The 23,875-nt window shown below is 48.2% G+C and overlaps 1 protein-coding gene across 4 annotated transcripts in view; it reads right to left on the bottom strand.

The window, feature by feature from the left end:
* Positions 1-16,388, bottom strand: part of ptbp2b (polypyrimidine tract binding protein 2b) — a 33,810-nt gene extending 17,422 nt beyond the window's left edge. For all 4 annotated transcript variants that reach the window (XM_080522477.1, XM_080522476.1, XM_080522475.1 and 1 more), the window contains exons 1-8: positions 16,288-16,388; positions 15,691-15,721; positions 5,598-5,649; positions 3,995-4,170; positions 3,393-3,536; positions 1,279-1,440; positions 628-738; positions 1-165 (exon numbers count right to left, since the gene is read on the bottom strand). The exon at positions 1-165 is cut by the window's left edge and continues 34 nt beyond it. In XM_080522477.1, coding sequence (XP_080378603.1) covers positions 1-165; positions 628-738; positions 1,279-1,440; positions 3,393-3,536; positions 3,995-4,170; positions 5,598-5,649; positions 15,691-15,721; positions 16,288-16,295 — 849 coding nt within the window. In that variant the 5' untranslated portion in view covers positions 16,296-16,388. The remainder of the gene's footprint in view (positions 166-627; positions 739-1,278; positions 1,441-3,392; positions 3,537-3,994; positions 4,171-5,597; positions 5,650-15,690; positions 15,722-16,287) is intronic.
* Positions 16,389-23,875: the final 7,487 nt, after the last annotated feature.

Here is a 23,875-nt window from a genome sequence, read left to right on the forward strand (position 1 = left end):
AGCCATGGCGGGGTCTACGGGGGGCTGTCCGTCCCCGGCCGGCAGCTCTGGGCGCGTGTAGTCTCGGCTCTTGTCGTTGTTGTACTTGACGTTCAGGTTGATGAGCTTGGAGAAGTCGATGCGCAGCGTACAGCACGAGTTATAGATGTTCTGACCGTCCAGGGACTGGGGGGACGACGGCAAGAAAGACAAGGAGAGAGAAACAAAACTCAACAACAAAAACACTTACCCACAGGCATTACACCATGTATGTGTGTGTGTGTGTGTGTGTGTGTGTGTGTGTGTGTTAGCAGTTTGGCCTGCTGGGCGTTTACTGGATGTGTGTGTGTGTGTGTGTGTGTGTGTGTGTGTGTGTGTGTGTGTGTGTGTGTGTGTGTGTGTGTGTGTGTGTGTGTATGATGTAGTATTAGCAGCTGAATGAGCCCAGCTGACATCCTGGAGCAGACACACCCCCACTACTGACCATTGTGACTGTGATGTGTCTACCCTGGCCTTCCTTTACGATTCTAATGTGTCTCACACCTTGTCCTCTGGGAATGATGATGTGTGAGAGTGTGTGTGAGTGTGTGTGTGTGTGTGTGTGTGTGTGTGTGTGTGTGTGTGTGTGTGTGTGTGTGTGTGTGTTACCAGCTTGGCCTGCTGGGCGTTGACAGGTTCGCTGAACTGCAGCAGAGCCTGGAACTGGTTGTTCTTGGTGAAGGTGATGATCTTCATGACCGTCCCAAACTTAGAGAAGATCTACACAGAGAGAGAGAGAGAGAGAGAGAGAGAGAGAGAGAGAGAGAGAGAGAGAGAGAGAGAGAGAGAGACAGAGACAGAGACAGAGAGAGAGAGAGAGAGAGAGAGAGAGAGAGAGAGAGAGTGAGACAGAGAGAGAGAGACAGACAGAGACAGAGGGTGAGACAGAGGGTGAGAGAGAGAGAGAGAGACAGAGAGAGAGAGAGAGACAGAGAGAGAGAGAGAGGGAGAGAGACAGAGAGAGAGAGAGAGACAGAGAGAGAGAGAGACACAGAGAGAGAGAGAGGTAGAGACAGAGAGAGGGACAGAGAGGGAGAGAGAGAGAGGGAGAGAGAGAGGGAGAGAGAGAGGGAGGGAGAGAGAGAGAGAGAGAGAGAGGGAGGGGAATTCAAGCACTTTCAATGACCCGTGTCTATTTTCAAAAACCTTGATTTCTTTTTCTCAAATTCACAAACGTTCAAGGATTTCAAGGAGCCGTGGCGCCCTGCCAGGTGCATTAGGGTCAGGGTGCCAGGTGACCAGGTGTATCAGGGTTGTTACCTGCTGCAGCACGTCCAGGGTGACGGGGTAGAACATGTTGTCTATGATGATCCTGAGGACGGGGGAGGGGGCAGGGATCAGCATGTCCAGAGCCCCGGCGTCTGAGCTGGGGGACCCCCCCTCCTGCACCGCCGACACCGCCTGCAGCACCGCCTGGGCCCTCTGGGGGGGGGACGGGGACGCAGAGGTTAGCATCACTATTATCTTTACTAACTAACATCACCACACTTGTGGTTTTCTTCTGTTGCTTATGTGTTCACCACTACCTTACCAATGATTCATCTGTCTGTCTGTCTGTCTGTCTGTCTCTCTGCTGTCTCTGTCTGTCTGTCTCTCTGCCTGTCTGTCTGTCTCTCTGCTGTCTCTGTCTGTCTGTCTCTCTGCCTGTCTCTGTCTGTCTCTCTGCTGTCTCTGTCTGTCTGTCTCTCTGCCTGTCTGTCTGTCTGTCTATCTATCTGTCTATCTCTCTGCCTGTCTCTGTCTGTCTGTCTCTCTGTCTCACCTGGTTCAGAGCGATGTCTGTCTCTCTACCTGTCTGTCTCACCTGGTTCAGGGCGCTGTCTGTCTCTCTACCTGCCTGTCTCACCTGGTTCAGAGCGATGTCTGTCTCTCTACCTGTCTGTCTCACCTGGTTCAGGGCGCTGTCTGTCTCTCTACCTGTCTGTCTCACCTGGTTCAGAGCGCTGTCTGTCTCTCTACCTGTCTGTCTCACCTGGTTCAGAGCGCTGTCTGTCTCTCTACCTGTCTGTCTCACCTGGTTCAGAGCGCTGTCTATCTCTCTACCTGTCTGTCTCACCTGGTTCAGAGTGCTGTCTGTCTCTCTACCTGTCTGTCTCACCTGGTTCAGAGCACTGTCTGTCTCTCTACCTGTCTGTCTCACCTGGTTCAGAGCGCTGTCTCTCTACCTGTCTGTCTCACCTGGTTCAGGGCGCTGTCTGTCTCTCTACCTGTCTGTCTATCTATCTGTCTCTCTACCTGCCTGTCTCACCTGGTTCAGAGCGCTGTCTGTCTCTCTACCTGTCTGTCTCACCTGGTTCAGGGCGCTGTCTGTCTCTCTACCTGTCTGTCTATCTATCTGTCTCTCTACCTGTCTGTCTCACCTGGTTCAGAGCACTGTCTGTCTCTCTACCTGTCTGTCTCACCTGGTTCAGAGCGCTGTCTGTCTCTCTACCTGTCTGTCTCACCTGGTTCAGGGCGCTGTCTGTCTCTCTACCTGTCTGTCTATCTATCTGTCTCTCTACCTGCCTGTCTCACCTGGTTCAGAGCGCTGTCTGTCTCTCTACCTGTCTGTCTCACCTGGTTCAGGGCGCTGTCTGTCTCTCTACCTGTCTGTCTATCTATCTGTCTCTCTACCTGTCTGTCTCACCTGGTTCAGAGCGCTGTCTGTCTCTCTACCTGTCTGTCTCACCTGGTTCAGGGCGCTGTCTGTCTCTCTACCTGTCTGTCTCACCTGGTTCAGGGCGCTGTCTGTCTCTCTACCTGTCTGTCTATCTATCTGTCTGTCTCACCTGGTTCAGGGCGCTGTCTGTCTCTCTACCTGTCTGTCTGTCTATCTATCTGTCTGTCTCTCTACCTGTCTGTCTCACCTGGTTCAGGGGGCTGTCTGTCTCTCTACCTGTCTGTCTCTCTACCTGTCTGTCTCACCTGGTTCAGGGCGCTGTCTGTCTCTCTACCTGTCTGTCTCACCTGGTTCAGAGCGCTGTCTGTCTCTCTACCTGTCTGTCTCACCTGGTTCAGAGCACTGTCTGTCTCTCTACCTGTCTGTCTCACCTGGTTCAGAGCGCTGTCTGTCTCTCTACCTGTCTGTCTCACCTGGTTCAGGGGGCTGTCTGTCTCTCTACCTGTCTGTCTATCTATCTCTCTACCTGTCTGTCTCACCTGGTTCAGGGCGCTGTCTGTCTCTCTACCTGTCTGTCTCACCTGGTTCAGAGCGCTGTCTGTCTCTCTACCTGTCTGTCTCACCTGGTTCAGAGCGCTGTCTGTCTCACCTGGTTCAGGGCGCTGTCTGTCTCTCTACCTGTCTGTCTCACCTGGTTCAGGGCGCTGTCTGTCTCTCTACCTGTCTGTCTCACCTGGTTCAGAGCGCTGTCTGTCTCTCTACCTGTCTGTCTCACCTGGTTCAGGGCGCTGTCTGTCTTCAGCTCCTTGTGGTTGGAGAACTGGATGAAGACAGGGACGTTCCTGACCTGCGGGGTCACAGCGGTGTAGTAGTTCACCATGGTAACGGCCGCCTCCTCTGTCTGCAGCTCCAGGAACGCCTGGGGGAGGGACACACGTCTCCATTACAACCACACCTTCTACCAGAGGACGTCTCCATGACAACCACTTCTTCCCTCCCCGGGCCTCACCTGGTTCTCCCTGGCCTCCTCCCTCCCCTCCCCCCTGGCCTCCTCCCAACCCTCCCCCTCACCTGGCCTCCTCCCTCCCCTCCCCTCACCTGGCCTCCTCCCTCCCCTCCCCTCCCCCTCACCTGGCCTCCTCCCTCCCCTCCCCTCCATCTCACCTGGCCTCCTCCCTCCCCTCCCTCTCACCTGGCCTCCTCCCTCCCCTCCCTCTCACCTGGCCTCCTCCCTCCCCTCCCTCTCACCTGGCCTCCACCCTCCCCTCCCTCTCACCTGGCCTCCTCCCTCCCCTCCCCTCCCACCTGGTTCTCCCTGGCCTCCCCTCCCTCTCACCTGGCCTCCTCCCTCCCCTCCCCTCCCCCCTGGCCTCTCACCTGGTTCTTTCCCTTGAGCATGAGGATGTTGGTGACCTTTCCGAAGGGCAGACCCAGAGCGATGACCTCCGTCTCTGAGACCTCGCTGGGCAGCTTCCTGATGTGCAGCACCCGGGAGGGAGGGCTCTCCATCCTGTCCTCCACCCTCAGCTTCTTACTGCTGTCATTACCGTTGGCTAGGGGGGGGGGGATAGGTTAGCTTCTTAAGGCCGATTTAAGCTTCTGCGTCGAATTTCGGTTAGGAAGAGGCGCATTCTGACAATGCCGACGGTCGGTGTACTCATAGCGGCATAATAGCGATCAAAAAACATATTTTTGTTATGCTTGTTGTAAAGAAAATGTCTATAATGCATTGAAATGACAGTAAACTAAGATAATAAGATGGTTATCATACATTTTCAAATCTTTATTAATAAGTAATTACAGAAAAAGTAAATGACATTTCTGCCACTAATCATTTATTTCTAAATAAACAGGATTGTACATCTCGTAAATGTGAATCGCGCTCCTTATAGGGAGGCTGTGCCTGACGCTTCCATAGGAACTCAACGGAGCTCATAGCAGCATAATAGCGATCTTTTTGTTGTTATGCTTGTTGTAAATAAAAGTTCTATGATGCATTGAAATAACATTAAACTAAGATAATACGATGGTTATTATAATTTTTCAAATCTTTATTAATAAGTAATTACAAAAAAAGTAAATGACATTTCTGTCATGGCTTCCGCATTTTGGCCGACGAGAGTCGGAATCTTGTCGGAATCATGTGCTACCAAGCGGACCAATCACAGAGCTTACGGTTGCGTAGAAACTGACGCGTAGTAAAACATTTTGAGAGGTGCACGTTAATCGACGGTGTAGCTTGCGTAGGCCCGCGTAGCGTTGCGTAGCCTACGGCGTAGATTTTACGCAGAAGCTTAAATCGGCTTTTACTGCTGTCATTACCGTTGGCTGGGGGGATAGGTTAGTAGTATGTACAGTTAATGTAGATATGTACAGTTACGGTAGCTATGTACAGTTATGGTAGATATGTACAGTTAAGGTAGATATGTACAGTTAAGGTAGATATGTACAGTTATGGTAGCTATGTACAGTTAAAGTAGATATGTACAGTTAAGGTAGCTATGTACAGTTAAGGTAGCTATGTACAGTTAAGGTAGATGTGTACAGTTAAGGTAGATGTGTACATATGTACAGTTAAGGTATCTATGTACAGTTATGGTAGATATGTACAGTTAAGGTAGCTATGTACAGTTAAGGTAGATATGTACAGTTGAGGTAGCTATGTACAGTATGTAATGTACAGATGTATATGTAGTGGCTGTCAAAAAGGGTATGTGCAGTGTGCAAAAATATGGTTTGTGCAAAGGTAGTATTGTAAAGAGCAGTAGTGCTGTAGGGTAAATGAGTGTTCACATTCAGCATCAACACCAAACCTGCAAACACAGTTCTGGGGGAGAGAGAAACCCACGGACGGGGTTCCTCATCCCATTCATTACAATGAGCCCATCCTCCGATTTCTACCTCCCCCAGCCTCCCCTGGTGTTCTACCTCCCCCAGCCTCCCCTGGTGTTCTACCTCCCCCAGCCTCCCCTGGTCTCACCTGTTACAGAGTTGGGACTTGTGCTGTAGAGATTCAATTCATCTGAGCCTCTCTGAAGAAAGAAACACAATCCATACATTAAAACCTTAATTACCTTACACCTGGGAGGAACTGCAATAGAGGAGAGGATGAACAGAGGATGAATAGAGGTAGAGAGGGATGAACAGAGGTAGAGAGGATGAACAGAGGTAGAGAGAGAGGATGGACAGATGAACAGAGGTAGAGAGAGGATGGACAGAGGTAGAGAGAGAGGATGGACAGAGGTAGAGAGAGAGGATGGACAGATGGACAGAGGTAGAGAGAGAGGATGGACAGATGGACAGAGGTAGAGAGAGGGATGGACAGAGGTAGAGAGAGAGGATGAACAGAGGTAGAGAGAGAGGGATGAACAGAGGTAGAGAGAGAGGGATGGACAGAGGTAGAGAGAGAGGATGGACAGAGGTAGAGAGAGAGGATGGACAGATGGACAGAGGTAGAGAGAGAGGATGGACAGAGGTAGAGAGAGAGGGATGGACAGAGGTAGAGAGAGAGGGATGGACAGAGGTAGAGAGGATGGACAGAGGTAGAGAGAGAGGATGGACAGATGGACAGAGGTAGAGAGAGAGGATGGACAGAGGTAGAGAGAGAGGGATGGACAGAGGTAGAGAGAGAGGATGAACAGAGGTAGAGAGAGAGGGATGGACAGAGGTAGAGAGAGAGAGATGGACAGAGGTAGAGAGAGAGGATGAACAGAGGTAGAGAGAGAGGGATGGACAGAGGTAGAGAGAGAGGATGGACAGAGGTAGAGAGAGAGGATGGACAGATGGACAGAGGTAGAGAGAGGATGGACAGATGGACAGAGGTAGAGAGAGAGGATGGACAGAGGTAGAGAGAGAGGGATGGACAGATGGACAGAGGTAGAGAGAGGGATGGACAGAGGTAGAGAGAGAGGGATGGACAGAGGTAGAGAGAGGGATGGACAGATGGACAGAGGTAGAGAGAGAGGGATGGACAGATGGACAGAGGTAGAGAGAGAGAGGATGAACAGAGGTAGAGAGAGAGGGATGGACAGAGGTAGAGAGAGAGGGATGGACAGATGGACAGAGTTAGAGAGAGAGGGATGGACAGATGGACAGAGGTAGAGAGAGAGAGGATGAACAGAGGTAGAGAGAGAGGATGGACAGAGGTAGAGAGAGGGATGGACAGATGGACAGAGGTAGAGAGAGAGGGATGGACAGATGAACAGAGGTAGAGAGAGAGGGATGGACGGATGGACAGAGGTAGAGAGAGAGAGAGGATGAACAGAGGTAGAGAGAGAGGGATGGACAGATGGACAGAGGTAGAGAGAGAGAGGATGGACAGAGGTAGAGAGAGAGGGATGGACAGATGGACAGAGGTAGAGAGAGAGGGATGGACAGAGGTAGAGAGAGAGAGGATGGACAGAGGTAGAGAGAGAGAGGATGGACAGAGGTAGAGAGAGAGAGGATGGACAGAGGTAGAGAGAGAGGGATGGACAGAGGTAGAGAGAGAGAGGATGGACAGAGGTAGAGAGAGAGGGATGGACAGATGGACAGAGGTAGAGAGAGAGGGATGGACAGAGGTAGAGAGAGAGGATGGACAGAGGTAGAGAGAGAGGGATGGACAGATGAACAGAGGTAGAGAGAGAGGGATGGACAGAGGTAGAGAGAGGGATGGACAGAGGTAGAGAGAGAGAGGATGGACAGATGGACAGAGGTAGAGAGAGAGGATGGACAGATGGACAGAGGTAGAGAGAGAGGATGGACAGATGGACAGAGGTAGAGAGAGAGGATGGACAGATGGACAGAGGTAGAGAGAGAGGGATGGACAGAGGTAGAGAGAGGGATGGACAGAGGTAGAGAGAGGGATGGACAGAGGTAGAGAGAGAGGGACTGACAGAGGTAGAGAGAGAGGGATGAACAGAGGTAGAGAGAGAGGATGGACAGATGGACAGAGGTAGAGAGAGAGGATGGACAGATGGACAGAGGTAGAGAGAGAGGATGGACAGATGGACAGAGGTAGAGAGAGGATGGACAGATGGACAGAGGTAGAGAGAGAGAGGATGGACAGATGGACAGAGGTAGAGAGAGGATGGACAGATGGACAGAGGTAGAGAGAGAGGATGGACAGATGGACAGAGGTAGAGAGAGGATGGACAGATGGACAGAGGTAGAGAGAGGATGGACAGATGGACAGAGGTAGAGAGAGAGAGGATGGACAGATGGACAGAGGTAGAGAGAGAGAGGATGGACAGATGGACAGAGGTAGAGAGAGAGGATGGACAGAGGTAGAGAGAGAGAGGATGGACAGGGGTAGAGAGAGAGAGGATGGACAGATGGACAGAGGTAGAGAGAGAGGATGGACAGAGGTAGAGAGAGAGGGATGGACAGAGGTAGAGAGAGAGGGATGGACAGAGGTAGAGAGAGGGATGGACAGAGGTAGAGAGAGGGATGGACAGAGGTAGAGAGAGAGGGATGGACAGAGGTAGAGAGAGAGAGGATGGACAGAGGTAGAGAGAGAGGATGAACAGAGGTAGAGAGAGAGGGATGGACAGAGGTAGAGAGAGAGGGATGGACAGAGGTAGAGAGAGAGAGATGGACAGAGGTAGAGAGAGAGAGGATGGACAGAGGTAGAGAGAGAGAGGATGGACAGAGGTAGAGAGAGAGGGATGGACAGAGGTAGAGAGAGAGAGGATGGACAGAGGTAGAGAGAGAGGGATGGACAGAGGTAGAGAGAGAGGGATGGACAGATGGACAGAGGTAGAGAGAGGATGGACAGATGGACAGAGGTAGAGAGAGAGGATGGACAGATGGACAGAGGTAGAGAGAGAGGGATGGACAGATGGACAGAGGTAGAGAGAGGGATGGACAGAGGTAGAGAGAGAGGGATGGACAGATGGACAGAGGTAGAGAGAGAGAGATGGACAGAGGTAGAGAGAGAGGATGGACAGAGGTAGAGAGAGAGGGATGGACAGAGGTAGAGAGAGAGAGGATGGACAGAGGTAGAGAGAGAGGATGGACAGATGGACAGAGGTAGAGAGAGGATGGACAGAAGGACAGAGGTAGAGAGAGAGGGATGGACAGATGGACAGAGGTAGAGAGAGGGATGGACAGAGGTAGAGAGAGAGGGATGGACAGAGGTAGAGAGAGAGGGATGGACAGAAGGACAGAGGTAGAGAGAGAGGGATGGACAGATGGACAGAGGTAGAGAGAGAGAGGATGAACAGAGGTAGAGAGAGAGGGATGGACAGAGGTAGAGAGAGAGGGATGGACAGAGTTAGAGAGAGAGGGATGGACAGATGGACAGAGGTAGAGAGAGAGAGGATGGACAGAGGTAGAGAGAGGGATGGACAGATGGACAGAGGTAGAGAGAGAGGGATGGACAGATGAACAGAGGTAGAGAGAGGGATGGACGGATGGACAGAGGTAGAGAGAGAGAGGATGAACAGAGGTAGAGAGAGAGGGATGGACAGATGGACAGAGGTAGAGAGAGAGAGGATGGACAGGTAGAGAGAGAGAGATGGACAGAGGTAGAGAGAGAGAGATGGACAGAGGTAGAGAGAGAGAGGATGGACAGGGGTAGAGAGAGGGGGATGGACAGATGGACAGAGGTAGAGAGAGAGGATGGACAGAGGTAGAGAGAGAGAGATGGACAGAGGTAGAGAGAGAGAGATGGACAGAGGTAGAGAGAGAGAGGATGGACAGGGGTAGAGAGAGGGGGATGGACAGATGGACAGAGGTAGAGAGAGGGATGGACAGAGGTAGAGAGAGAGAGGTGGACAGAGGTAGAGAGAGAGGGATGGACAGATGGACAGAGGTAGAGAGAGAGAGGATGGACAGAGGTAGAGAGAGGGATGGACAGATGGACAGAGGTAGAGAGAGAGGATGGACAGAGGTAGAGAGAGAGAGGTGGACAGAGGTAGAGAGAGAGAGGATGGACAGGGGTAGAGAGAGGGGGATGGACAGATGGACAGAGGTAGAGAGAGGGATGGACAGAGGTAGAGAGAGAGAGGTGGACAGAGGTAGAGAGAGAGGGATGGACAGAGGTAGAGAGAGGGATGGACAGATGGACAGAGGTAGAGAGAGAGGGATGGACAGATGAACAGAGGTAGAGAGAGAGGGATGGACGGATGGACAGAGGTAGAGAGAGAGAGGATGGACAGAGGTAGAGAGAGAGGGATGGACAGATGGACAGAGGTAGAGAGAGGATGGACAGAGGTAGAGAGAGAGGATGGACAGATGGACAGAGGTAGAGAGAGAGAGATGGACAGAGGTAGAGAGAGAGGGATGGACAGATGAACAGAGGTAGAGAGAGAGGGATGGACAGAGGTAGAGAGAGAGGGATGGACAGAGGTAGAGAGAGGGATGGACAGAGGTAGAGAGAGAGGGATGGACAGAGGTAGAGAGAGAGAGGATGGACAGATGGACAGAGGTAGAGAGAGAGGATGGACAGAGGTAGAGAGAGAGGATGGACAGATGGACAGAGGTAGAGAGAGGATGGACAGATGGACAGAGGTAGAGAGAGAGAGGATGGACAGATGGACAGAGGTAGAGAGAGGATGGACAGATGGACAGAGGTAGAGAGAGAGGATGGACAGATGGACAGAGGTAGAGAGAGAGGATGGACAGATGGACAGAGGTAGAGAGAGAGAGGATGGACAGATGGACAGAGGTAGAGAGAGAGAGGATGGACAGAGGTAGAGAGAGAGAGGATGGACAGATGGACAGAGGTAGAGAGAGAGGATGGACAGAGGTAGAGAGAGAGGGATGGACAGAGGTAGAGAGAGGGATGGACAGATGGACAGAGGTAGAGAGAGAGAGGATGGACAGATGGACAGAGGTAGAGAGAGGGATGGACAGATGGACAGAGGTAGAGAGAGAGGATGGACAGATGGACAGAGGTAGAGAGAGAGGATGGACAGATGGACAGAGGTAGAGAGAGAGGATGGACAGATGGACAGAGGTAGAGAGAGAGGATGGACAGATGGACAGAGGTAGAGAGAGAGGATGGACAGATGGACAGAGGTAGAGAGAGAGGATGGACAGATGGACAGAGGTAGAGAGAGGATGGACAGATGGACAGAGGTAGAGAGAGAGAGGATGGACAGATGGACAGAGGTAGAGAGAGAGAGGATGGACAGATGGACAGAGGTAGAGAGAGGATGGACAGATGGACAGAGGTAGAGAGAGAGGATGGACAGATGGACAGAGGTAGAGAGAGGATGGACAGATGGACAGAGGTAGAGAGAGAGAGGATGGACAGATGGACAGAGGTAGAGAGAGAGGATGGACAGATGGACAGAGGTAGAGAGAGAGGATGGACAGATGGACAGAGGTAGAGAGAGAGAGGGATGGACAGATGGACAGAGGTAGAGAGAGAGGATGGACAGAGGTAGAGAGAGAGAGGATGGACAGATGGACAGAGGTAGAGAGAGAGGATGGACAGATGGACAGAGGTAGAGAGAGAGAGGATGGACAGATGGACAGAGGTAGAGAGAGAGGATGGACAGATGGACAGAGGTAGAGAGAGAGGATGGACAGATGGACAGAGGTAGAGAGAGGGATGAACAGAGGTAGAGAGAGAGAGGATGGACAGATGGACAGAGGTAGAGAGAGAGGATGGACAGATGGACAGAGGTAGAGAGAGAGGATGGACAGAGGTAGAGAGAGAGAGGATGGACAGATGGACAGAGGTAGAGAGAGAGAGGATGGACAGATGGACAGAGGTAGAGAGAGGGATGGACAGATGGACAGAGGTAGAGAGAGAGGATGGACAGATGGACAGAGGTAGAGAGAGAGAGGATGGACAGATGGACAGAGGTAGAGAGAGGGATGGACAGATGGACAGAGGTTGAGAGAGAGAGGATGGACAGATGGACAGAGGTTGAGAGAGAGGATGGACAGAGGTAGAGAGAGGGATGGACAGAGGTAGAGAGAGGATGGACAGATGGACAGAGGTAGAGAGAGAGAGGATGGACAGATGGACAGAGGTAGAGAGAGGGATGGACAGATGGACAGAGGTTGAGAGAGAGAGGATGGACAGAGGTAGAGAGAGAGGATGGACAGATGGACAGAGGTAGAGAGAGAGGATGGACAGAGCTAGAGAGAGAGGATGGACAGATGGACAGAGGTAGAGAGAGAGGATGGACAGAGGTAGAGAGAGAGGATGGACAGAGGTAGAGAGAGAGGGATGGACAGAGGTAGAGAGAGAGGGATGGACAGAAGGACAGAGGTAGAGAGAGAGGGATGGACAGATGGACAGAGGTAGAGAGAGGGATGGACAGAGGTAGAGAGAGAGGGATGGACAGAGGTAGAGAGAGAGGGATGGACAGAAGGACAGAGGTAGAGAGAGAGGGATGGACAGATGGACAGAGGTAGAGAGAGAGAGGATGAACAGAGGTAGAGAGAGAGGGATGGACAGAGGTAGAGAGAGAGGGATGGACAGAGTTAGAGAGAGAGGGATGGACAGATGGACAGAGGTAGAGAGAGAGAGGATGGACAGAGGTAGAGAGAGGGATGGACAGATGGACAGAGGTAGAGAGAGAGGGATGGACAGATGAACAGAGGTAGAGAGAGGGATGGACGGATGGACAGAGGTAGAGAGAGAGAGGATGAACAGAGGTAGAGAGAGAGGGATGGACAGATGGACAGAGGTAGAGAGAGAGAGGATGGACAGGTAGAGAGAGAGAGATGGACAGAGGTAGAGAGAGAGAGATGGACAGAGGTAGAGAGAGAGAGGATGGACAGGGGTAGAGAGAGGGGGATGGACAGATGGACAGAGGTAGAGAGAGAGGATGGACAGAGGTAGAGAGAGAGAGATGGACAGAGGTAGAGAGAGAGAGATGGACAGAGGTAGAGAGAGAGAGGATGGACAGGGGTAGAGAGAGGGGGATGGACAGATGGACAGAGGTAGAGAGAGGGATGGACAGAGGTAGAGAGAGAGAGGTGGACAGAGGTAGAGAGAGAGGGATGGACAGATGGACAGAGGTAGAGAGAGAGAGGATGGACAGAGGTAGAGAGAGGGATGGACAGATGGACAGAGGTAGAGAGAGAGGATGGACAGAGGTAGAGAGAGAGAGGTGGACAGAGGTAGAGAGAGAGAGGATGGACAGGGGTAGAGAGAGGGGGATGGACAGATGGACAGAGGTAGAGAGAGGGATGGACAGAGGTAGAGAGAGAGAGGTGGACAGAGGTAGAGAGAGAGGGATGGACAGAGGTAGAGAGAGGGATGGACAGATGGACAGAGGTAGAGAGAGAGGGATGGACAGATGAACAGAGGTAGAGAGAGAGGGATGGACGGATGGACAGAGGTAGAGAGAGAGAGGATGGACAGAGGTAGAGAGAGAGGGATGGACAGATGGACAGAGGTAGAGAGAGGATGGACAGAGGTAGAGAGAGAGGATGGACAGATGGACAGAGGTAGAGAGAGAGAGATGGACAGAGGTAGAGAGAGAGGGATGGACAGATGAACAGAGGTAGAGAGAGAGGGATGGACAGAGGTAGAGAGAGAGGGATGGACAGAGGTAGAGAGAGGGATGGACAGAGGTAGAGAGAGAGGGATGGACAGAGGTAGAGAGAGAGAGGATGGACAGATGGACAGAGGTAGAGAGAGAGGATGGACAGAGGTAGAGAGAGAGGATGGACAGATGGACAGAGGTAGAGAGAGGATGGACAGATGGACAGAGGTAGAGAGAGAGAGGATGGACAGATGGACAGAGGTAGAGAGAGGATGGACAGATGGACAGAGGTAGAGAGAGAGGATGGACAGATGGACAGAGGTAGAGAGAGAGGATGGACAGATGGACAGAGGTAGAGAGAGAGAGGATGGACAGATGGACAGAGGTAGAGAGAGAGAGGATGGACAGAGGTAGAGAGAGAGAGGATGGACAGATGGACAGAGGTAGAGAGAGAGGATGGACAGAGGTAGAGAGAGAGGGATGGACAGAGGTAGAGAGAGGGATGGACAGATGGACAGAGGTAGAGAGAGAGAGGATGGACAGATGGACAGAGGTAGAGAGAGGGATGGACAGATGGACAGAGGTAGAGAGAGAGGATGGACAGATGGACAGAGGTAGAGAGAGAGGATGGACAGATGGACAGAGGTAGAGAGAGAGGATGGACAGATGGACAGAGGTAGAGAGAGAGGATGGACAGATGGACAGAGGTAGAGAGAGAGGATGGACAGATGGACAGAGGTAGAGAGAGAGGATGGACAGATGGACAGAGGTAGAGAGAGGATGGACAGATGGACAGAGGTAGAGAGAGAGGATGGACAGATGGACAGAGGTAGAGAGAGGATGGACAGATGGACAGAGGTAGAGAGAGAGGATGGACAGATGGACAGAGGTAGAGAGAGAGGATGGACAGATGGACAGAGGTAGAGAGAGGATGGACAGATGGACAGAGGTAGAGAGAGAGAGGATGGACAGATGGACAGAGGTAGAGAGAGAGGATGGACAGATGGACAGAGGTAGAGAGAGAGAGGGATGGACAGATGGACAGAGGTAGAGAGAGAGGATGGACAGATGGACAGAGGTAGAGAGAGAGGATGGACAGATGGACAGAGGTAGAGAGAGAGAGGATGGACAGATGGACAGAGGTAGAGAGAGAGGATGGACAGATGGACAGAGGTAGAGAGAGAGAGGATGGACAGATGGACAGAGGTAGAGAGAGAGGATGGACAGATGGACAGAGGTAGAGAGAGAGGATGGACAGATGGACAGAGGTAGAGAGAGGGATGAACAGAGGTAGAGAGAGAGAGGATGGACAGATGGACAGAGGTAGAGAGAGAGGATGGACAGATGGACAGAGGTAGAGAGAGAGGATGGACAGAGGTAGAGAGAGAGAGGATGGACAGATGAACAGAGGTAGAGAGAGAGGATGGACAGATGGACAGAGGTAGAGAGAGAGGATGGACAGATGGACAGAGGTAGAGAGAGGATGGACAGATGGACAGAGGTAGAGAGAGAGAGGATGGACAGATGGACAGAGGTAGAGAGAGGGATGGACAGATGGACAGAGGTAGAGAGAGAGGATGGACAGATGGACAGAGGTAGAGAGAGAGAGGATGGACAGATGGACAGAGGTAGAGAGAGGGATGGACAGATGGACAGAGGTTGAGAGAGAGAGGATGGACAGATGGACAGAGGTTGAGAGAGAGGATGGACAGAGGTAGAGAGAGGGATGGACAGAGGTAGAGAGAGGATGGACAGATGGACAGAGGTAGAGAGAGAGAGGATGGACAGATGGACAGAGGTAGAGAGAGGGATGGACAGATGGACAGAGGTTGAGAGAGAGAGGATGGACAGAGGTAGAGAGAGAGGATGGACAGATGGACAGAGGTAGAGAGAGAGGATGGACAGAGCTAGAGAGAGAGGATGGACAGATGGACAGAGGTAGAGAGAGAGGATGGACAGAGGTAGAGAGAGAGGATGGACAGATGGACAGAGGTAGAGAGAGAGGATGGACAGAGCTAGAGAGAGAGGATGGACAGATGGACAGAGGTAGAGAGAGAGGATGGACAGAGGTAGAGAGAGAGGATGGACAGATGGACAGAGGTAGAGAGAGAGGATGGACAGAGGTAGAGAGAGAGGATGGACAGATGGACAGAGGTAGAGAGAGAGGATGGACAGAGGTAGAGAGAGAGGATGGACAGATGGACAGAGGTAGAGAGAGAGGATGGACAGAGGTAGAGAGAGAGGATGGACAGAGGTAGAGAGAGAGGATGGACAGATGGACAGAGGTAGAGAGAGAGGATGGACAGATGGACAGAGGTAGAGAGAGAGGGATGGACAGATGGACAGAGGTAGAGAGAGGGATGGACAGATGGACAGAGGTAGAGAGAGAGGATGGACAGAGGTAGAGAGAGGGATGGACAGATGGACAGAGGTAGAGAGAGAGGATGGACAGATGGACAGAGGTAGAGAGAGAGGATGGACAGAGGTAGAGAGAGAGGATGGACAGATGGACAGAGGTAGAGAGAGAGGATGGACAGAGCTAGAGAGAGAGGATGGACAGATGGACAGAGGTAGAGAGAGAGGATGGACAGATGGACAGAGGTAGAGAGAGGGATGGACAGATGGACAGAGCATCCTTACCTTCACACCTACTGCAACATCACTGGCAATGCTGAAACAGAGGAGGAGAAACGCGTTAACATCGGCTGTGACGACGCACATCATCTGGGTTAGGTTAGGTAGGGTTAGGGTGGGTAAGGTTAGTTAGTTAGAAGGTTAGTTAGGTTAAGCTAAGGGTTAGGTTAGGTAGGGTTAGTTAGTTAGAAGGTTAGTTAGTTCTAAGGTTAGCTGGTAACACATCAACCAGACAAAGGAAAGCCGACCACCCCGTGTCCCCCCCGCCCTGACACACACCACCACGGCCGTCACACACAGACACACGACGGGTCATATGGATATGTCATATGTGGAGGAACGAACACGAACAGTTAATACAACGTTATTATCCTCGTCACACCCCCAGGAAACAACATTTCATTCAGAAGCCGTTGGTGGCTAGCTGTTAGCTGTTAGCTCGCGATGCTACCAACGAGGCCCGCTGCTGCGCGCGCTAGCTGGTGTTAGCTTAGCATACTAACATTGAATGAACGTACCGATATTAGACCTTTTTAACGACACGAATTCGTTACAAAAAGACTCAGCGAAATTTCTATCTTTTCGGAGCTGCCCAACACTTACCCGTCCATTGCCGGATGAAATTTCAAAACGCGTTTTTTATTTCTTCTGAGAACCTCGGCGCCGCTCCGACACACACACACACACACGCACACACACACACAACAGCAAAATGGTCGCAGGGTGTCACGGAGAGAGCCGAGGGTCGGAGAGAGCCGAGCGATGCCGAAGAGAGCCGAGGGTCGGAGAGAGCCGAGCGATGCCGGAGAGAGCCGAGGGACGGAGAGAGCCGAGCGATGCCGAAGAGAGCCGAGGGACGGAGAGAGCCGAGGGACGGAGAGGCTGTGCTGTCACTGTGATGACGGAGCTATAGAGACAGAGTTACACTTCTTAACACAATGTAAAAACTACACAAATATTAGAGAGGAGTTCTTCCCAAAATTTGAAACTAATTTCCCAGAATTCCGAAGTATGACAGAAAGGGAAAGATTACCAGCCCTTCTGGGGGAACAGAAAGAATGTGCAGTTTTGGCTGCAAAATATGTCAATTCCTGTCACAAGAAAAGGGACAACCAGTAGGACATACATACAGTATGCCATGTTTTATTCTCTGCACCACCTGCTTTATTTTATTTATATTATTTATATTTATTTTTTCATGTCATTGATATTATGTTGTTATGTTGTTGTTCGTCATATCTGTGATTGTGCTTTGGCAACACTTGTAAAACGTCATGCCAATAAAGCCTGTTGAATTGAATTTAATTGAATTGAGAGCCGAGGGTCGGAGAGAGCCGAGGGATACCGGAGAGAGCCGACCTGTGCCGAAGAGAGTTCAGCGGGACACATTGATTGATTGAAAACTTTATTAGAAGATTTGCAGAAGTAGGTACATGAAAGTACATATTACATACAAGGTCAACTAACAGGATAAAAACCCAAGAAAGCCACTGGCTTATTTCAATTGGGGTCCTTGATTCTCAATTCATCGTTACATGTAAGACCGACAAAACAAACTAGTACTATCTACAAGATAATACAGACAAATAACTATTACTATCTACAAGATAAAAATACATCCATCATGGGAAGAACAATACAACAAAACATCAGGTATGTACAGCGGGTAGGGCAGGTGGGGACATACACCACAGGTGGGGGCGGGGGACAAAACACAAAGTATGTACAGTGGGTAGTTCGGGTCTTTTAATCTGATTTTTGATTTAGAGGGTCCAGTTACGGATTGCAGCCTCCTGTAAATGTTTTTTGAGAGTGGTTTTGAAGGTGGGCAGTGTTTTGCACTCCTTTAAGATTATAGGAAGGGCGTTCCACATTTTTACTGCATAGTTTGCAAACGAGTTTAACCCCTTGTTTGTGGTGCAACGCGGTTGAACGTGCACGAATGTCCCCGACCTGTGCCGAAGAGAGTTCAGCGGGACACATGCACGAATGTCCCCGACCTGTGCCGAAGAGAGTTCAGCGGGACACATGCACGAATGTCCCCGACCTGTGCCGAAGAGAGCCGAGGGACGGAGAGACCCGACCTGTGCCGGAGAGAGCCGAGGGACGGAGAGAGCCGAGGGACGGAGAGAGCCGAGGGACGGAGAGACCCGACCTGTGCTGGAGAGAGCCGAGGGACGGAGAGAGTCGACCTGTGCCGAGTGAGCTACAGTAGCCTCGCCCGCAGCTACATATGGAGGACCAAGTCTGACAAAATTAACAATAAATATATAGACACATAAATGAATGTATGAACAAATACACATACAAATACACACAGTATACCGCAATACATTTCTATATGTATTTATTATTTTCCACATTTATTCTTTCTTTTCCACATTCATTCTTTCTTTTCCACATTGTTTTCCACATTGTTTTCCACATTCATTCTTTCTTTTCCACATTGTTTTCCACATTGTTTTCCACATTCATTCTTTCTTTTCCACATTCAAGCTTTCATTCTTTCCCCGATTATCAGTAATGTATGCAAATATAGGGGCGTGTCTTGCATGTTGTCCTCGCCCCACGCATTTTCATTGGTTGATGCCCCACGCATTTTCATTGGTTGATACCGCGCGTGACGTGGTAAAAGCGACAAAGTTGACATGTTTTCATTGTTAACATACTGTGTTCAAAACGGTGAAGAACACGTTCAAAACAAAATGATTTGGTGCATTTTTGCAGTAATCATATTCCTATCATATATGACAGAAAGCTCACAATAAACTGTTTTTTTGCACAGTGTTTGAGTGACTGTTATTTTGCACTCTATGAATGAATGAATGAATGGACTTTATTGTCATTGCTACAGTACAGGTACCAAACAACGTAATTTAGGAGGGGTGGCTCCCCTGGTGTTAGGAAAAAAAAACTTAAAAAAAAAAATCACAAGAAGGGAAGGAGCTGGTTTACATAAATAAAGGCTATGTACACAATCCACTGTACTATACTGTACAGATAGACGACTAGGGTTGTCATATTGCACAATAGTATTGTTTCACGTTATTTAAAGTGTCACAGTTTGCAGGCTTGAAATGTACATGTTTGTGCCTCAGCACTACACCTGATTTTTTTCAGTCCAGTAGCTGCCATACAATCCGTCCAGACTGTCCAGGGCCCAGAACTTAGGTCTTTGCTGTGTTCAGGGCCTGGACGGCCCTGGGGTAGAAGCTGTTCTTCAGTCTGTTTGTCTTAGCGGCCAGGGTCCTGAATCGCCTTTTCGAGGGCAGCCTGGTAAAGTGTACGTGCCCAGGGTGGGTCGGGTCCCTGGAGATCTTGGAGGCCTTCCTGAGACAGCGTGTGTTGTACAGCGCTTCCAGAGAGGGGAGGGGGGCGCCGGTGATCTTCTGTGCTGTTCTCACGACTCTCTGTAGCGCATTTCTCTCTGCTGTTGTGCAGCTGGAGAACCAGTTACAGATGCCGTAGGTGAGGATGCTCTATTGACACTCTTCAGTTCCAGCACCTCAGCAAAGTCTGATAATGGATGAGCGGTGGTATTTTCACTATTTGCAGTAATCATATTGACATGTCTAGAAAATATTAGCAGAATATATACAATGAAATGAAATAGACTAGATGCATTGCCTGGGAAGACATTAGATGTGACCATTTCTTAATGTTCTTGCTCTGTACAGAAAGTATGCAGCAACTTCAAAAAGTACATTTGAGGTACACACACTGTCACATTCTGTGCTTCATGTGTTGTGTAGACAGGCATACCCATGCACATACAATTGTAGCCAGTGTTATTTCAGAATTATTTGAGATTTTTCAGACATAATACTGTATTTCGACAGAGACAGTGAAAACAGTGTACATTCCGTCCGTGCTTTGTGATTCAGCATTTGCAGGCATTTTTAAGAGATGTATTTCATAGCTATTGGCGAAAACAATCTTAGTTTGGTTCTTTCATTTCTATTCTTGTTCATCACCTGTATTTTCTTTACAGCTTTGATTATACAGTTTTTCTCAATTGCTAAAACACATTTCACAAAACTTCCCTCCATTTTCCCAAAACTCTAAACACAACACACTTTTCTAAAGCTACATAAGCAAAACCACACCTTCTCTCTTCAAAACTCAAACTTTCACACCAAAACAGCTGCTCAAAGCCTGCAAAAATGTAAACACTATAAGCATCATTACAGACTACAACAAAACAACTGAAAACACAATGTTCAGTGTGTGAGAATGTTCTTTTTTTTCACAACTGCCAAAGCACATTTTTAGAAACCTTACAGTATCTGTTCTCAGAATATATCACTGTAGAGTATTGGGCATTCATAGATGTGTGTGTGTTTCATATGAACAATATGTAAATCTACAGAAAATACAGTATGTATGTTACGGTACATGTGGGAATATGGTACATGTGGGAAAACTAGGGTTAGGGTTAGGTGCTAGGGTGACTTGGTACATGCTGGCATGTCTAACCCTAACCTTAACCCTAACCCTACCCCTAATCCTAACCCTAACCTTAACCCTAGCACCCTAGCACCTAACCCTAACCCTAGTTTTCCCACATGTACTGTATTCCCACATGTACCGTAACATGTACACTACTGTACTGTATCACAACTCAATGCAAACACTACAGAGGATCCATTACACACAACAATACTCACTGAAAACAATGTTCAGGTTGTGATGTTTTTTTTATTTATTTATGGAACTATACCACACACACACACACACACACACACACACACACACACACACACACCACAATCATTTGCAACAAGTGTCTTAAATTTTTAGTCGTTATGTTTAATGAATGAAGCCAGGTGTGTTCATTGTGTTCAAATTTTGCTGACTGTGGCAAGCATTTTGCATCACATGAGCTTTAATTTGAGAATTTGAGCAGAGTTTTTTGCAACTTGTGTTTTAGCAAGACAAAATGTGTTTAGACTTATGAGAAAAGGAGGATTGTGTTTTGTGAATTGTGTCTTCATGTGAAATGTGTTTATGGTTTTGGCAAATGGGAGCTAGTTTTATTAAATGTGTTTAGAGAACTGGTCATTTGGTTTAGAGAATTGGCTTTTGTGTATTAGCAATTGGGAAAAACTGTAATTAGATCAATGTGAAAGTCAATTGAGAATATAAGTTCAAAATAAATGTAATAAGGACGCTTAGTAACTAGCTAGATAAACATTACCACTAACTCTAAACTAGCTTGCTAGCTAAAGTTACCTGAGGTAACTTACCTCTAAATATGGATCTGACTGGGGCTAAGTTAATTTATTTGAGGGGGTAAACACACACTTTATTTGTTTTTTTGCTTTGAACAAATTACTTACCAACAAGGCATCTGCCTATGGTCCTAGCGGTCACCAGCAACTAGACTCACTGAACATGTAACTACAGAGATGTGTGAAACCTGGACATAAACAAAACCTTCCAAAAGGGTTTAGGCAAGGCAAGTTTATTTGTATAGCACATTTCATACGACAAGGGCAATTCAAAGTGCATTATATGCACACATGATATAAAGACAATAGCCTACAGTAAGAGGAGTAAGTAAGATTTGTATGTATTGTATGTGTTATTATCCATATTCTAAAGGCTTGCTTAGATTAGTTTTAGATTAGTTTTTACTGATTAGATTTCTATTCTGGAAAAGTCTGTATATTTTACAGATTACAATACAAATTATATATAATGTATAACCCTAACCCTAACCCTAAACCCATGGATGGGTACATTTATTGTTTTCAGAATTTTTAAGTTTAAATATACAAATTATACATTATCTACTTAAAATAGGCATTTTCCCAGACTTTTCTAGGGATGTATAGGAATAAAAAAATCACATCTAGAATTTGCCCACCCAGATGGTAATGAAATGTTCAGGTAATCTTGGCTGAGTGCTTTACCACGTCACGCGCAGTATCAACCAATGAAAATGCGTAGAGTGCGTCTAAGATACGCCCCTATATTTGCATACACATCTGACAATGACAAAGACAAACTATTCTATGTGAATAGCTAGGTGAAAACAACATTGTCTTTCGCTTTATCAGTAATGTATGCATTATCAGTAATGTATGCATTATCAGTAATGTATGCAGCATGTTGTCCACGGCCCTGCACATTTTCATTGGTTGATACTGCGCGAGACGTGATGAAGCCCTCAGCCGAGAGCAGACACTCCATTCCACATAGCATGTTTTTAAAATAAAAAAAAGGGTTAGGGCATATGAATCATAGTGGAGGTATGATATATCGCATATATATGGCATATATATATATATATTCTTTGGTGGAAAGGCATTTTTTAAAGCCATTTTTAGTCACCACAAGTCTGTTCAAACCCAGGCAGCGAGACCAGCAGGAAAACACAACTAGATCTTCTATAATTCTAACTGGATAGTACTTCGTTTCCAGTCATAGTCAGCAGCTAGATTGCTTACTTAGCTACTTAGTAATTGTTTTCAGAATTTTTTAGTTTAAATATACAAATTATACATTATCTACTTAAAATAGGCTTTTCCCCAGACTTTTCTAGGGATGTATAGGAATAAAAAAATCACATCTAGAATTTGCCCACCCAGATGGTAATGAAATGTTCAGGTACTCTTTTGAAACACACTTCTCCCTTCATCCAGGACACCTTGTGCATATTCTACCCACAAATAGAGTGCTTTATCCCGCATATTTAATAAAGTTACATCATTGACAAAGTTCCAGACTGGGTCTTATCGATGGTTTGCTGTGCTGGGCTGTCACTACCATTTTCACCCACAAGAGTGCAGCGTCTAGCCATTTATGGAGGCCTACATCGACTGAGAGCAGCAGTTCCAATTCACTTTTTACCCCAATATAGAGTGCCATATGCCCCCAATAAAGTTAGAATTCATTGAAAAAACACTTCTCCCTTCAAGCAGGACACCTTGTGCATTTTCTACCCACAAATAGAGTGCTTTATCCCGCATATTTAATAAAGTTACATCATTGACAAAGTTCCAGACTGGGTCTTATCGATGGTTTGCTGTGCTGGGCTGTCACTACCATTTTCACCCACAAGAGTGCAGCGTCTAGCCATTTATGGAGGCCTACATCGACTGAGAGCAGCAGTTCCAATTCACTTTTTACCCCAATATAGAGTGCCATATGCCCCCAATAAAGTTAGAATTCATTGAAAAAACACTTCTCCCTTCAAGCAGGACACCTTGTGCATTTTCTACCCACAAATAGAGTGCTTTATCCCGCATATTTAATAAAGTTACATCATTGACAAAGTTCCAGGCTGGGTCTTATCGATGGTTTGCTGTGCTGGGCTGTCACTACCATTTTCACCCACAAGAGTGCAGCGTCTAGCCATTTATGGAGGCCTACATTGACTGAGAGCAGCAGTTCCAATTCCCTTTTTAGCCCCATATAGAGTGCCATATGCCCCCAATAAAGTTAGAATTCATTGAAACACACTTCTCCCTTCATCCAGGACACCTTGTGCATATTCTACCCACAAATAGAGTGCTTTATCCCGCATATTTAATAAAGTTACATCAACAACAATGTTCCAGGCTGTGTATTATGGATGCTTTGGGTCATGGTACTGTTGCTCACGGCCATACTAGCCTGAATACGCCCGATCTCGTCCGACCTCGGAAGCTTTACCACGTCACGCGCAGTATCAACCAATGAAAATGCGTAGAGTGCGTCCAAGATACGCCCCTATATTTGCATACACATCTGACAATGACAAAGACAAACTATTCTATGTGAATAGCTAGGTGAAAACAACATTGTCTTTCGCTTTATCAGTAATGTATGCATTATCAGTAATGTATGCATTATCAGTAATGTATGCATTATCAGTAATGTATGCAGCATGTTGTCCACGCCCCTGCGCATTTTCATTGGTTGATACTGCGCGAGACGTGATGAAGCCCTCAGCTCTCGCCTCAGATTTTAAATCCTCAATTTTGGCCGCCATTGGCTACAATCTGTAATTTGGCTCTACAAGTGTTAATATGTCATTTTATGAAGTTTTTATATGTTTTCAGGCGAGAAAGTAACCATATACAGTATATTCACAAAATGTGTCCAGTTTATCAAAATAACCCGTTTATATATCTGATCTGACGTTTTTTCCCCCACTTCTGTGGGAAACTTCGCTAGCAACACGAGTAGAGCTTTGCATCTGCAT

This window comes from Nansenia antarctica (assembly GCF_963989245.1).
Source record: "Nansenia antarctica genome assembly, chromosome: 2".
Classification (NCBI taxonomy): domain Eukaryota; kingdom Metazoa; phylum Chordata; class Actinopteri; order Argentiniformes; family Microstomatidae; genus Nansenia; species Nansenia antarctica.